The sequence below is a fragment of the Rhipicephalus microplus genome, chromosome 4 (genome assembly GCF_043290135.1).
Source record: "Rhipicephalus microplus isolate Deutch F79 chromosome 4, USDA_Rmic, whole genome shotgun sequence".
NCBI classification, from domain to species: Eukaryota; Metazoa; Arthropoda; class Arachnida; order Ixodida; family Ixodidae; genus Rhipicephalus; species Rhipicephalus microplus.
The window spans coordinates 122,925,512-122,940,864 of NC_134703.1; the positions used below are offsets into that span (position 1 = coordinate 122,925,512).

The 15,353-nt window shown below is 47.1% G+C and overlaps 1 protein-coding gene across 1 annotated transcript in view; it reads left to right on the forward strand.

Moving 5' to 3' along the window:
• pav (kinesin family member pavarotti) overlaps nucleotides 1-764 on the forward strand; it is a 42,597-nt gene extending 41,833 nt beyond the window's left edge. Inside the window, exon 24 of the mRNA XM_037423388.2 lies at nucleotides 622-764. Within this exon, the coding sequence (XP_037279285.2) occupies nucleotides 622-637 (16 nt within the window). The 3' untranslated portion in view covers nucleotides 638-764. The remainder of the gene's footprint in view (nucleotides 1-621) is intronic.
• The last annotated feature ends 14,589 nt before the right edge of the window (nucleotides 765-15,353 follow it).

Genomic DNA, 15,353 nt, shown 5'->3' on the forward strand with positions numbered 1-15,353 from the left:
CAAGACGCCATGTAGGAAAAACATAGCCTTCTATATATTTTAAAATGATGACTAACTTGTTTACGAATTTTAGTTCACAGAATGATAGGCATTGATGTAGTATCAATTTGCATTAAAATACTCTAGTTTGAACACTTGTCTTAACTAGGCATGTACGTCTCTTTGAATGTTTGTAGGACTCTGCTAATGGACAATAATGGGCAAGGTTATTTAGTGTTTATTTATTTCATTTTCTTCAATACCGTCAAAGCTCAAAGGCATTACAAAAGAGAATGGATAACAATATATGCAGTGAACAGAATGAAATAAAATGATGAAGTTGCTAGCAGTATATCTGACGGACACCAGCAGCTTTATATGCAATTTAAAATGATCTGTTTGGCAACAAAAGTGGGCAGATGGTTCCGGTCATTCAACGTGCTTGAAACAGAGGTACCATAGCTGTACGGGAAAGCATAACACATTCATTAGTTCTTTTATAATCAAATCTGTCTAATACGTAGAATTGCATAAAAATAAGATAATGTTTGAGCTATGGATCAGGATAGATATTATAAAAAAGAGCTTCTGTACTCATTAGTTGGGCTACCACTTATGTACCTCCTTCACTTCTCGTTACAGACGATCAAGAGTGTGAAACCTTTGGAACGTCTACGTCATGTTGGCCTGTGCCGATTTTACTGCTGTACATAACTGCGACAAGGATCAGCGTGTCCTAGCGATTCGCAATTAATTTTATTCTTCAAATAAAGTGTTTTTGAGGATGAAGTGTCTCTTCACTGAGATCAACTAAAGTGATCATAAGTGCTACCATGTTATTGACAAGAAACAATGTGAATGGTTTGTCATTGTGTATCACTTGGGATCAGTGCATGTTGCATCGCTTAATACTGTTGATTGCAGCATTGTACTTTCGCTCTAATGTGGAGATACATTAGAATGTAGCGTGGCTATAATGGGCTTGAGCGTCACATATGGCGACATTTGGCTGCCCTTGGTGTGGTTAAATCATTCGTCCTACGATTACTGCTTTGCATTACTTGGTTTTCTTGGGATCGTTATTCAGTCAAGCAGGCATGTAAAGTAAGTACTGGATTCTCAAATAATTACATTTATAGCATGGTAGTAAACAATCTGCACTTCCTAAGCCAACGTGTGTGGCCGTTTGTGCACTGGCACTGATTAAAGAGGTCCTAAATAGATCGGAGAGCTGTGATACTGGGGCATCATATTGTAATACCACAGGGGAAGATAAAACAAATGGGAACAATCAGAGGAAGGTCATCAGTCTTCATAAGTGATATGCTAACCGCAATCATCAGTAGCATAATCACTTGTGGTACCGATGCTATTGATTATGCTTCCGATTATGGTGATAAATTTTAGCAAGCACTTGATTTACTACCCATGCAACATAGTGTGCTCTGGCATAGTGTCATGTTCAACAGGGGCACACCATAATGTGCAGAGGGGCATTGAGGACTGCCTTTATTTTGCCCTAAAAAGTGGCCAGAAGGGGCCGGGACACTATGCCGATACTTATATATGTACCGTATTTTCTCGGGTAATCCTCGCACTCGCATAATTCTCGCACCCCCTCATCGCCTGAGAAAAACACGATTTTTTTTTTCCTCGACTAATTATCGCACCGCCGAAAACTGCCGCGATAATGTCGTCTGCTTGTTCCAGCCACTGGATGGATGGATGGATGGATGGATGTGGCTGTACCCTTTAGATCGCGCGGCGGCTCACGCCACCTAGCCGTAATACTTAGTGAACTAACCATTACATTTATCTTTTTTTTTCCTTTAAATAATGAAGTTGAAGATTCGTACTTCGCAGTGAAGGGTTTAATTTTCACTCGTGCCTTGACTTTAGCCACCAATAAGATAACCGCCTTCTAGTTAGGTCTACCCGCTTAAAGTCTATTTTGCCCTCGCTGTCCCTAAACCCCAGTGCTTTGAAAAACTCTGTGCCATCATCCCGAACTATAGGGTGAAGCCCTTTACAGAACATTATCAAGTGTTCAGCAGTTTCTTCTTCCTCTCCACACGCACTGCATACTGTGTCTACCCCTTCGTATTTGGCCCGATATGTCTTGGCTCGCAGTACTCCCGTCCTGGCCTCAAACAGTGGAAAACTACCCCGAGTATTATCATAGATTCTTTCCTTGACAATTATCTGCTTAAAAGTTCGATAGATCTCTAGTGCGGACTTCTTAATCATGCCCATTCTCCACATGTCAATCTCCGTTTCCTTCACTTTCTTCTTAACCGATAGTTCTTTTTGGTTTGGCCACCTGCTGTTTTCTAAGTATTTACCAGTCAACTTCCTGGTTCGCTTCCTCCATTTTGTATCGACATTCTTCATGTACAAGTAGCTGAAAACCTTCCTAGCCCAATGCTCCTCCCCCATTTCTCTCAATCGCTTCTCAAATTTTATCTTGCTGCTAGCTTCCCTGCCCTCAAATGATGTCCATCTCATATCACCTTGTACTCCCTGATTTGGTGTATTCCTGTGAGCTCCTAAAGCAAGCCTACCTATTCCACGATGCTTAATTTCTAATCTTGCTTGAACTTCTGATCTCATGCACAAGACCGCATTGCCGAATGTCAGCCCAAGAACCATGACCCCTTTCCATATTCCTCTCAGAACATCATACCTATTGTAATTCTACAGTGCCCTATTTTTCATGACTGCTGCATTCCTGTTACCTTTGGTCGTCACGTATATTTTGTGTTCCCTCAGATACTCGGTCCCATTCCTTATCCATACGCCCAGATATTTGTATTTATCTGTTATCTCTAGCGTGGCCTCCTGTATTCTAAGCTCACTACCTTCGTTGTCATTGAAAATCATGACTGCTGATTTTTCCTTACTGAATCTAAACTCTAACCTATCTCCCTCATTACCGCAGATGTCCATCAATCTCTGCAAATCTTCCTTGTTGTTGGCCATTAGCACTATATCATCTGCGTACATTAATGCTGGTAGTGCCTGATCAATAAGTTTTCCTTGTTTGACTAAAGAGAGGTTGAAGCCCAGTCCACTTCCCTCTAATTTTGCCTCTAATCCTTGTAGGTACATCATGAATAATAAGGGTGACAGGGGGCACCCCTGCCTAAGCCCCTGTCTTACCTCTGCAGGCTTGTATACCTGTTTTTCCCACTTTATAACTACCTTGTTACCTTTATAGCTACCCTTTAAAAGATTAGTGACTACATGTTCCATGCCTAGTGTGTCCAGTATTCCCCACAATTCCTCTTGAACCACGCTATCGTACGCTCCCTTGATATCCAAAAATGCTAGCCACAGGGGCCTGTGTTCCTTTTCTGCTATTTTGATGCACTGCGTCAGTGAGAACAGATTGTCTTCCAACCTCCTGTGTTTCCGAAACCCATTCTGCAGTTCCCCCAGCACCCCCTCATCCTCTATTCATGCCTGCAGTCTTTCCTTTATAATCTGCATCGCCAGCCTGTAGACCACTGATGTCACTGTTATAGGACGGTAGTTGTTTATGTTAGATTTGTCCCCCTTTCCTTTATAGCTCATGCTCATCCTGCTAAGTTTCCATCCATCGGGAACTTCACCATTGATTATTATTGGGCTCACTGCATCTCTCAAAGCCTGCTTAGACTTCCGGCCTAATGTCTTTATCAGCCTAATTGGAATGCCATCTGGGCCTGTTGATGTACTACTAGGAACCCTTTTCTCAGCCCTTTCCCACTCTCATGAAAATGGAGCCATTGCACCACTTGATTCGTCCTTGTCTATTGTGGTGCATAAAGTACTTCTTTGTTGAAAATTTTCTGTCACCCTTGTTCTTATATACTCAATAGCTTCGTCCCCTTCTAGCCTAGCACCTTGGGCTGTAGTTATAAAACTCCGCTCTAGGCTCGTCTCATTTCTTAGGGAGTTTAGATGGTTCCAAAATTTCGCAGCTGCCTTTCTATCTTTTTTATGTACTTCTGCCAGCCACTGAGCTCCCTTTCTTCTAATCTTTTCATTGATCAGAAGGGATGCATCCCTTCTACAGCTTAGAAAGGTTTCCCATTTTCTTTCAACATCATCTGTCGGTTCACCCCGCTGCTTAGCATGTCTGTGTTCCCTAGAGGCTTCCTGACGTTTTGCTATGGCTCTCTTAACTTCCTCATCCCACCAACCTTTGGGTTTGTGTCTTCTTTGCCGGGGTGACTTGTCACGCGTCTTAGCAAGCTCTAGCTCAAAGAGTCTAATTTGATTCGTGTATGTCCACACTGTCTTATTATCCTCCGTGATTACTTTCTCAATTTGTTTAGTGGCTATTTCAATTTGCTTTTCTGGATAAAAATTTTCCTATAGTTGCTCATCTTGTCTCCTTCCCACTTTCACTGCTCTTCCAAAACTTAGCTTGATACGTTTGCGATCACTACCCAGACTTCTGGAGCCACCTTCATCTATGTGCATTCCCCTGAGCTTATCATACATCCTATGTGACAGCAGTGCATAATCTATCGTCGACTGCAGCCTTCCTACCTCCCATGTTATTTGCCCTTCACACTTCTCGGTACTGTTGCAAATGATCAAATCAAGCCTTTCACACATATCCATGATCATTTTGCCTGTCGGGTCGGTATACCCATCTATATGTGCGCATTCATGTCTCCTAGTTTAATTATCTCGCACTCTCTTCCTAACTCCTGAATGTCTTTTGATATACACTCTACCATTGCCTGGTTTTCCTCTCTGGCCTTTGCTCCCGTCCACAAGTACACGAAACCAAGGAGTGTCATTTGACCTGGCACTTTCCCTTTTAGCCATAAATGTTCCTTGCACTCCTGCTTGACCCTTTGCCAGTCTGTACTTTTATGAATGAATGCCCCAATACCACCCCCCTTTCTGCTGCCTTCTGTTCTATTACAATATTCCCATGCGTAGTCCAGATTGTTTGGAGGTTGTTCCATGTCCCTGAGATGTGTTTCTACAAAACCGTATACCATCGACCTCTCTTCCCTTAGCTGTTCTTCTATCTCTTCCCACTTCAGCCTCTTCCTACCACCCTGCATGTTAATATACGCTATGTCTGAATTGGCTCGGCGCTCGTGGCTACGTCTATGCCCCGGACTCTACCTATCTTAGATATTGGGGCCACTTTGGAATCGTATCTGTCCATACCACCTGTCGAAGAGTCTCCCTGGTTGTTTTCCTCGTTACTAGCTATCCTGAACCCCGAAGGGCTCACTTGCCCACCAAAAAAGCTACTGCGCGTCCTGCAAGTCGCCAACCCACCTCATGACCTAGCCGCCCATCGAAGTGAATTCTGTCTCGTTGAAAACCACCCCACCTATGCACCTCTCTGTTTATTACCACCACCTCAAAGCCTTTCTCTCGACTCATCCGCCATATCTCTTGGTTTGCGTTGGCAACCGCTCTTTGCAGGTTGCTATCACGCACCGGTACCTCCGGTATCGTGCATATCACTACCTGTACCTTAGGAGAAGTGGCGCGCATGTCATCGACGCCTTTCGCCAGTGTGGCTGCTAGTCCTGCTGTATCTTCATTTAGGACATCGTTTAAACCGCCTGAAATTATCACGAGGTTTCGTCTATCAGCTGTTGTTTTGAGTTTTGCGCTCGCTTGCCTCATGACTGCTTCAAGCTTGCGTCCTGGGAACGCCCCTACTGCAACCCTCTTGTCACCTCTTACCTTCTCTTTGATGGCTTCTGTGCATCGATTTAAATTCGAGTCCCCGGCGATTATCACATGCTGTGACTTTTCAGCTGGAGCGTCCTGCACCTGGGGGCTACTTGCACCTGTGACGCCGGCTGCTTTGTTCCCTCCCAGCCCCACCACTTCCTCGCTGAAGCTGGGCCTTGCGGCAGTTGAACCGGCTAAACCTGTTTTTTCCAAACTTGCTTGCTCTTTTTTCTCCACCGTTCTGGTTGCCGATTCCCTACTGTTCTCTCCGTAGGCCGCTTCTTTGTTCAGCTTCGCTAGTGCTTCCTCGGCGGACTTCAGCCTTTCTCCCATTGCCCTCGTTTTCTCTTGCTCTGTCGCCAACGCAGTCGCGAGCTCGGCGATTCTCATCAGCAGTTCACTCTGGGCAACGATCATTTTCTCCATTTTTTACTCGACCTCACATTGCCTACACTTCGCGTCAGCCTCTTCTCTATCCGCTTCTACGCTTGGGTCCACTTTCAAACCCACTCCACATCCTGAACACTTTAGAGTCTTTTTAACCATGTTAACCATGTGTTTCTGACACCAATTGTCCCTATACTCGATAATTACTAAACTCGAGCCCTGCACTACGAAAAAAAAGAAAGTCTAAGCTCTACTGCAAAAATTTGCGTGTCCAATGTACGCGCACCTCCCCCACGGGGTGGCAAAAGAAAGAAAAACAACAACAAAAAAATTCAAACACACACACCCGCACTAACTAATAAATACCTGGTGACTGGCCCCCGAAAAAGCCGTACCATAAAATAAGTGCTACGAAGATTTCAACCGCTGCCTTATAATTATAAAGACAAGCTCAAAGCATGCAAAAACACTTATCTGCGCAGTCGATCCGGAGCGCTCAAAAAACACGTCCATCCACCGTGACAGCCCGAACTGATGATGATAGCGCGCGCCATCTGGCGTCTTCTCTTAAGCATCAAATGTACTATAGCACGAGGATTCAAGCCAAGCCGAAGTGACCAGTGCGCGTTGCGGCGTGGTTTTGTTTGTTGTGTCGGTAATCTTGGCACGTTATGGCAAAGCCTTCCACAGATACGTCAGCTCCTTTCTCGAATCCAGGAAGGCCACGTTCAATATCAGAGACCTCAAGTCCTCTCCCATAGCACTGGGCCCTAAAGGCACGCCGCAAGGAGCTGTGATGTCTCCGCTTCTCTTTAACGTCGCTATATGCAAGTTGTCTACACTGCTATCTAACGTGAAGGGCATCAACCATACCCTTTACGCTGATGATATTACCATCTGGTGTCCCGGATGTAGCGAAGGGGAAGTCGAGACTGCACTCCAGGAAGCCATCGATAAGACAGAGCTCTTCCTTGCTGGCACAGGGCTGAGGTGCTCCTCGAGCAAATCGGAGCTGCTTCTATACAGGCCCAATAGAAAAGGAGCCAGGCCAAAAAACTGGAAGCCTTTATCAGAGGTAGACATTGTACTTCACACCGGAAGTGGCACCCCCATTCCGAGAGTGGACGCTATTTGAGTGCTGGGCATGATTATAGAGTCGCATGGGTACAACGGACAAACCATCGCTAAGATTTCAACCAAGACCGAGAACATGATCAGGTTGATTAATAGGGTTTCCAACAGAAGGGGGGGGGGGACTCAAAGAAGACAATCTACTGAGGCTCTTTCATGCATTCCTCATGAGCCACATAACATGCGTTGTTACCATGCACTCTTGGTATGGATTCGAAAAGAAGAAGCTGGAAACTCTGATCAAAAAAAGCGTAAAGAGGTTGTTGGGCACCCCCGTGCGAACAAGCACTGAACGGCTTATGCAGCTAGGAGTTCATAACACCATAGATGAGATCATTGAAGCCCAAGAGACTGCACAGCTAATGCGCCTGTCGTCTACGCCGGCTGGTAGGAAGATTCTGTCCGTCCCAGGCCTTAGTCCGGCGCTCGTAGAGGATTGCCGTTTTCAACTACCGGATGAACAGCGTACTGCCATCCAGGTCTCTCCGTTTCCGCGAGACGTCCATCCTCAGCACAACGTAGGAAGGCGCCGGGCTAGGGCCATCACACTTCTGAAAAACATCAGGAACGATCCTCCTTCAGTTTGTTTTGTCGATGCCGCTTGATATGGTCGCTCAGCTAGGTTTTCTGTTATTTCCGTCAATCATATGGGCTCTGTTATCAATGCTGCGTCAGTTAGGGACTCTACTCTCTCAAGAGCCGAACAGTTGGCTGTAGCTCTTGCCCTTTTGGATGACAGTAGATCGCTAATCTTCACCGACTCAAGGTCAGCAGTCAAGGCTTTCGCCTCTGGTTCCGTCTGTACTGAAGTACTTAAACTACTTGAAAATAGGACACTTTCTCCACATACCATTACCTGGTTTCCTGCACATCTCGAACCCCTACTGGACTCTCAGGTAAACCTGAATGTCACTGCTCACTCCCGGGCGCGCGCACTAACCCTCTGCGCTGGGGAGGACGTAGGTCCGCAGGTTGGCAGTGAGATGTTCAGGGACGCTTTACTTACATTCAGTGAAGTGGCTAAACACTACCAGTTGAGTAGGCGGTCATTTGCTCCACCACACAACAAGTTGTCTAGACCTCAAGCCATCACGTTCAGAATGCTCCAGACCAGGTCCTATCCAAGCCTATTTTTCCTCGGCATAGTCTCCTCAGAGGCTTTTGACTCTACCTGTCCTGATTGTGGCGAGGTTAGTGACTTAGCACGTATGCTCTGGCAGTGCCCCTCGTTACGGGGCCCAAGTCGGCTCACAGAAGAAGATTGGGATTCTGCCTTACAAAGTTCAGAGTTGCTACCACAACTACGGGCTGTCCAGAGAGCCCACGACGCGGCGGTGAGGCTAGGCCTCCCCGTTCCTACGTGGGAGCGGCCCGCGACGTTGCTCTAAAGGAGCAGCGTTTCTCAGGACCCCATAAAGTTCTTTGTCTGTCTGTCTGTTGGCACGTTATGGGGCGATACTGAAGCTACACGGCCGCTTCAAGTTAAAGTTGATGGATCATGCACTAAACAACGGTAAAAGGGCCGCCGGTAGGCCCTTTGGAGCCTAAGAGTTTTGTGTTCGCTACTGGTGACGGCAGCTGAAAGCCACCAAGACGCGTTGTGCCTGCCGTGTGCCTAAAACTGGGATTGATGGTTAACTTTATTTCTTCAGAAGGAAATTGCGGACGATTCTGTTAAATATCCATTAGCCCAATACTGACGTCCTATGCTTACCTTTTGAGGGCTCCTGTTGAGCGACAAACGCTACCGCTACGCCCGCAACGCCCACAAGCTTTGCGTATGGCATTCTAATTCTCGACTATTTGCTTGCACTTTTTGTGTCTCAAATAAATCTTGTGGTGAACCTCTGCTTTTATTGTTGAGGTAAGTTTTAATTAGTACCTCTTAAAGCTTGCTGTAAGTTGCTGGTGTGAGAATCCCGATTTGCGGCCACTTCGTTTTCTTTTTCGCTTTCTATGTTTTCGTGGAAAGTTTTCCCCGCGTAATTCTCGCACCCCCCAACTTTGCATCGGTTTTCCGGCAAAAAAAGTGCGAGGATTATGCGAGTAAATGCTAGTTACTTCAACAATCACAGGCACTATTGATAGGTAAAGTGGGGGTTCGCTCTTATCCCTCACAATTTTAGGGCCATTGCATAGCTCAGCAACCATAATTAGAGCCTGCATTTTCTTCTAGACATGCAGTATAGTGCTAGAATAAATGTTGTGAAAACAAACTGAATGTTAATCTTAACAATTACGATTCCGTGTCTCTCTCAACATACACTGTGACCATGTTGCAGGGTGGAACAGCTGCGCCAATGTAGTTAAACTTGCATACCTGCGCCGAACTCGCCTATCAGCGCTGTACTGCGCCTCAGCACCAAAATTTAGCCGCAAAGTGCAAAAGCGTTCAAGCGCCGTGTCCAAAACATAGCTGAAACATCGTCTTTGGAGGTTACGGTTATAGTTTCGGTTTCGTAAAGGCTGTGAGCGCTCCAGGAGCAGCTGTGAGGTTGGATCTTTAAGTCGCAATCGCTACGCGTGGGCGATCACGGTTAACATCAGCGCTAGTGGCTCATGAATCCTTCTACATGCTGTGCTCTCAACGATAAGAAACTGCAAGAAAAGCAGGCTCTTTGACGTGGCTGTATTCTCTTACATCAGCTCGCGACTGCTTCTGCGCAGAACTGATAGACGAGCGGACAAGACTACGGTAAGTTGAGGCAAGGTTTATGTACAGCATAGAAATAGAGGCGTTGCATATTCGGCACTGGGGCCGACAGCTTAGGGACTCGAAGAGCCTAGATGTCTTCTCTCTGACGCATACGGCAGCTGCTTGGCGAAGCGCCGCGTAGTTCCTTATAGGCCCCAGGTGATCCTTTACGTCATCAATGTCCAATCAGAACTGCCACCGGGTCGCGTCATACTCCTCCAATGGGGACCCACCGCTGGGTTGCGTCATGATCCTCAAATCCGGAGCCGCTGCGCTGGGTTGCACCCAAGGACGAGTGATGTTGCCACGCATTGCGTAAGACTCGCCAGACTGGATGGCGCCGCTTGCATCATCGGGCTGCTATCGGGCCTGTGGGTTGAGGGAGCTCGCCGTGCGTTGCGTAAGATACACCGGTTCGTCGGGTTAGGTGACGTTGAGATGATGGCGTCAGGCGGGCTCGCTCACGGGCCTTGACACAGATTGCCTTTGCCGAGGCAATGACGTTTGGTCTGGACTCTCAGGCGTAACAACAGTGACCTGCAGTGCGCTTCTAGTTAACGCGCAGGCTGCGAATTTTTATTGTTCAACAACGCACAGGAAACATTCTCCACCGGCAGTATACCTTGGAGGTCACGATTCAGTTCATATATACACAGTGTGGCTAGGGAACGGCTGTGCAGCGCGAGCAGTCGGTTTTTTCAACCAAGGACATATTTGTGATAATGTTTTCTGTACATAGTGCTTGCTCGTTGTGTGTGCGTTTGTTAGTGTCCAATGTCTCTTACGTACCACGTCGAAATGAGCTTTTCTAAACAAGCTCGCTAGCAGACGCTGCCTGCTTAGGCGTTGCGAGGCGAGAGAGGGGGAGCGTGGAAGAGAAAGGGCAGGAGACGTGTATTGCTCAATGGGGGTGTTATCGCCGCTGGGAGGAATGTCTAGAGAAGATAGAGGCGGGACGTGGTCGCGCGAGCGATCGCACCCTTAGAACTAAGTTCATGGTTGCTGATGTGACACCCCCTCACCCTCATTTTTAAATGCGAATGCACTTCTTAGTCGGGCATCCAGTGTTGTCCGCGCACCGGCAGGTGTTTTCTCTCCACTCTCACTCCCTCTCGCATAGCAACCACTGCGGGCGCGCGCGCTTACTCTCGCCCCTTCCAACCGAAGCATATGTTGCGAGAGAGAGTAGGTACAGTGCCTTGCCACTCCTTCTCACGATGTTGCTCTCTCTTCTCCGTGCTCTCCACTCTCCCGTGGGCTCGCGCCTCACTCTCGACCGTTCCCTGGCTGGGCGCCTCTTAAGACAATGGCATAAGTCGCTGAATGTGCATGTCTGATGGCAACGATGTCCTCTCTCGCGCAAGAAATCGATTCGCATTGCCTCACGATTCCTTTTGGGTAGGTGGGATCATTTTTTTTATGCCCTTCTAAGCCGCGCAGAGTGATTCCGTTCTGCTTGAACTACAGGTACAGAGAAAGATTGGCCACCCTGGTGCAGTACTTGGCCACTACCTCCTTTATGACAACAGGCCTCACGAGTGGGAGTGTCCAATGCTACCGCACGCGCCCAACGAGCGCCGGGGAGTGGCCGGTTCGTTTGATCTCCGCTTCAACCGCGTTCGTCACGCATGCTCGTGCGTTTGAACCCGTGGATAGAACATATACGATGCGCTGGTGTCTGTTGTCAATATTTAATTGATACGAGACATGACGGCAAAACTCCGCCACGAATGTCCATATGATTGATATCGTAATAAGGATATGCAGAATTTGAAAAGTGCAGAGTGGATATGCAGAGTTTGAAAAATGCAGCATTGAACAAATGTTGCTCTACAAGCCCTTCCAATGGTGTTACATCGGCTCTGAATCTTCATCATTGTTCTGAACTTATTTGAAGAGGTCCTTTTATAGCTGCTCGAAGCCTGCTCCAAAACGTCTTTCTGGCTGCTCCCAGCGTGCTACAAAAAGCAATTTTGCGTACTCTGAGAACTTATCCCAAATCTACGTACCCCGTTCCACCCCTGATCTTGCAATTCTTTGCAGAACTGACACAATGAAGTTCCTGCTCCCTCTGTCTCGTGTGTCGCTGCTGTTCACGTCATTGCATCGTAGTCAGGCAGCGCTGCGCCTTTTGCGTGTTTTCACACCACAGTGCGGAACACTGGTATTAATGAGTTATATATATTTGACAAACCTGGTTTCTGCGCACACGCAACAACGTCGAGCTTTCTCGCATGCTTCCTTTCGATTGCACAACGTATCGCATGCAGCCGGACGCTTGCATGAACGGCGGCGAAGCTATGCACTCTGGGTAGGCAGCCATTTTTTTTTTGTCAGAGGTGGTCGGGGAGTGCAGCAGCGCAGTCGTGTTTGCGAGCGTTGGCGTATCTTGCAGGCGTGATCGAGTGCGAGCGACGCAAATTCAACTCCAAGAAGGGTCATGCACGATGTCAGCCTATCCGGAAGACTACACCGCAACGCTGTGCCAGAAAGACCTCGCTGAGGGGTACGAAGATAAGACAAGAATTTGCTCCGAGTGGACCCATTCACGCTTCGTGCGGGTGACGTAAGCGACGGTACACTGCACAGGTATACTGCGATGGTGCAGCGTGACGAATCAACTGAGGTCCATCATCAATGATTAAACGTACCTGTGTGGTCATAGATGCTTGGGGTGGATGTGGGGATCATCAGGGCAAATCGAAGTGGCATGAACCTTGTTGATCTTGCGTCAGAGCACGGACCTTCAGAGCACGACGGCAGCCCAACTCATCTCCATCTCCGACTGTCACGCGTACGGGCGACCGTCGGCCAAGGACGAAAGCTCTCTTGTGTTTCTTGAGGACCACCGGACTACACGAGCGCTTGTGAACAAACGTCGTGAGACCGTGCTGTGTGGTCTCAAGCTTACTATTTATTTATCTCTTTCTTACATTTCTCTATTTTTATTGTGATAGCAAATATATGGACACTCTTGGCTAGATTTTGCCACCGACGTCAGCGAGCACCGTTATTCACCATATATGTATACGTATTCATACATATGGAAACGCAAGAAAGAAAACAATCTAGATAACGACTCCGGCACGCGGAATCGAAAGTCTGACCTGTTGCTTGTGAGGGCGTGGGGTTAGTCACTGAGCCACGAAGGCGCACCTCTTTCAACGTTTAAACAGCAAACTATCTATATCTACCACTTACCGCTGGCGATGTCAATCTCAGGTGAACTATTATGTTTTCAACACTACCAACGAGATGGCGCAATGAGCGCACGCAGCCAGATCATCACGACGCAGTGACGCGTGCTCATGCGTTCATTTACTTTGCCCCGGGGGGGTGGGGGGTGGGGAAGATGCTCACGCGTGCGCCCGCTTATCTCAAGCAGTGGGCAGAATCGTACGCATTGGGCTTTCACCAGAACGATTCTGTTGTAGTTGCCGGGCGCACAAATGTTACTGCAATCGCTGCAGAATCTCAGTTCTCAATTGGGGGGGGGAGGGGGACACGTTGAATCTCAATGGAGGGGAGGGGGGGGCACGTTTCGATCTGCTTGCCATTCTTCGCGTGACATTCCAATTTGTTGCTATGGCATTCAATGCGTGGGCAGAGCTGAGATTTAATCTTTGTCTTTTTGTTTTTATTCGCCCTTCCCACTCTCAACCAAATGTAGGGTAGGCAACCGAGCCAGAGTTTGGTTAACCTTCCTGTTTTTCCTCTACATTTTTTCTCTCTCTCTCTCTCTGCAGTAATTAACAGTGATAGCAGAACAAGAGAAAGTGATATGACAGCAAGAGAGCGTGGCTGAATAGTTGCCGAACTTGGGCTGAGGTTGACTGCTTGCGGCGTGTTGGAGAAAGGCATTGGTTGTAGTTATTGAACACCACTGCCCGACCACAAGAAAACGCAACGCGCTTCGCATCTTCTCTTTGGGCGGCCGCGTTTATGTACGGGGCGAGCGAGTGGTGAACGCGAGTTAAAGCCATGCTATAGTGAATTAGAATATGATCATATTCAAAGCTAACGAGCGTCGCAGAGCTTGGTATGTATGGATGCTAAATGAGCAATGACGACGCTTCGAGTGTGGTCGCCACTTGGGGGTAAGGCCTGACCAAGCGCTTTGCAGCGTCAGAAAGCCTCGCGCTGCAACGGTCGCGTGTGTCCAGGCCTTTAATGTGTTGACAGCATTGAACTTCTCCTTTTGAAAACGATCAAAACGAGACTGGCGCTTAGAAACGACGAATTGAAGGAACGCTTAACCAGTAAACCAACCCTGGATGTCGCGGACACGATGCTTTACGGCACTCTGCCAAGGACAGCGTGAGAAGAGGGTAATAGAAGAGGAGTATTTTTTAAAGCGTAAAGTATGTGACCATGGCGCCGGGGAGAGCGTGCCCGGCATCTGTTGTCACGGACTCAAAGGTGATGGTTTCGACTTCCATTGACGGAAGTTTCTTTATTTATTTATTTACATTACCCTCTGGGACCATAAAGGCGTTACAGAGGGGGTGGGTAATTAACAAAAATGCAGCATTAACAGAACACAATAATACAACCGATTAATTAGAATACATGTTCAAACAATATTTAGTTATTAGAGGCTTAAGATATGATCGGTTACTGCAGTCTTGAAGGATGACACGTCCTCAATGGAGGCGACGGAGGGGGGAAGGTGGTTCCACTCGGCACTTGTCTTTGGCAGAAAGGAGTCTGAAAAAACGTTAGTACGGCAGAAAGGAATAAAAACTTTATACTGATGATCAAGACGTGACGATATGTATGAAGGTTGCGAGATGAGTTCCTGTTTAAGTGAATTATTTTGGTAAAGGATTTTGTGAAAAAGGCATAGACGAGAAAGTTTTCTTCGAATTTACAAATCAATTAGTCTAAGGTTTGATTTCATTAGTGAAACGCTAGATGTGCGGATATAGTTTGAAATAATGAAACGTGCTGACCAATTTCTAACCGACTCAATGATTGCAGATAATGTTTCTTGACCGGGGTCCCACACAGATGACGCATACTCAGTTATTTATCTTGTGATGATGGACATTGTTTTCGACGTCACTTGCGTGATGGAAATCATCACTGAAGTCTTCGTGTACCCCGGCATAAAACATTTCTTTTACTATTACTAAGTAAACCACGAAGGTTTATTGTGACCAAGTACATTTGAAACACCAAGGACACAATGGGATTCGATCCCAGTCCCCTGCGTGCTAGCCCAGAGAGTTCCACCACTGAGTCACACCGGTGTTTGAAACTGCGTTGCAAAATGAACCTAGGCAGGCTTAATGTCGGGAAAGGAACCTCGTTAATGCGGATGATAAAGCGTTTTAGAACAGCATTAGAACAACCAGGTGTCGCATTATGCGAACCGCATAACGAGTCAGTCGTCTAGTGCTCCAGCACATTGCAAAAGCCTCAGGCATAATTATTCATCGTCGTTGAAAGTGAGGCACTCTGA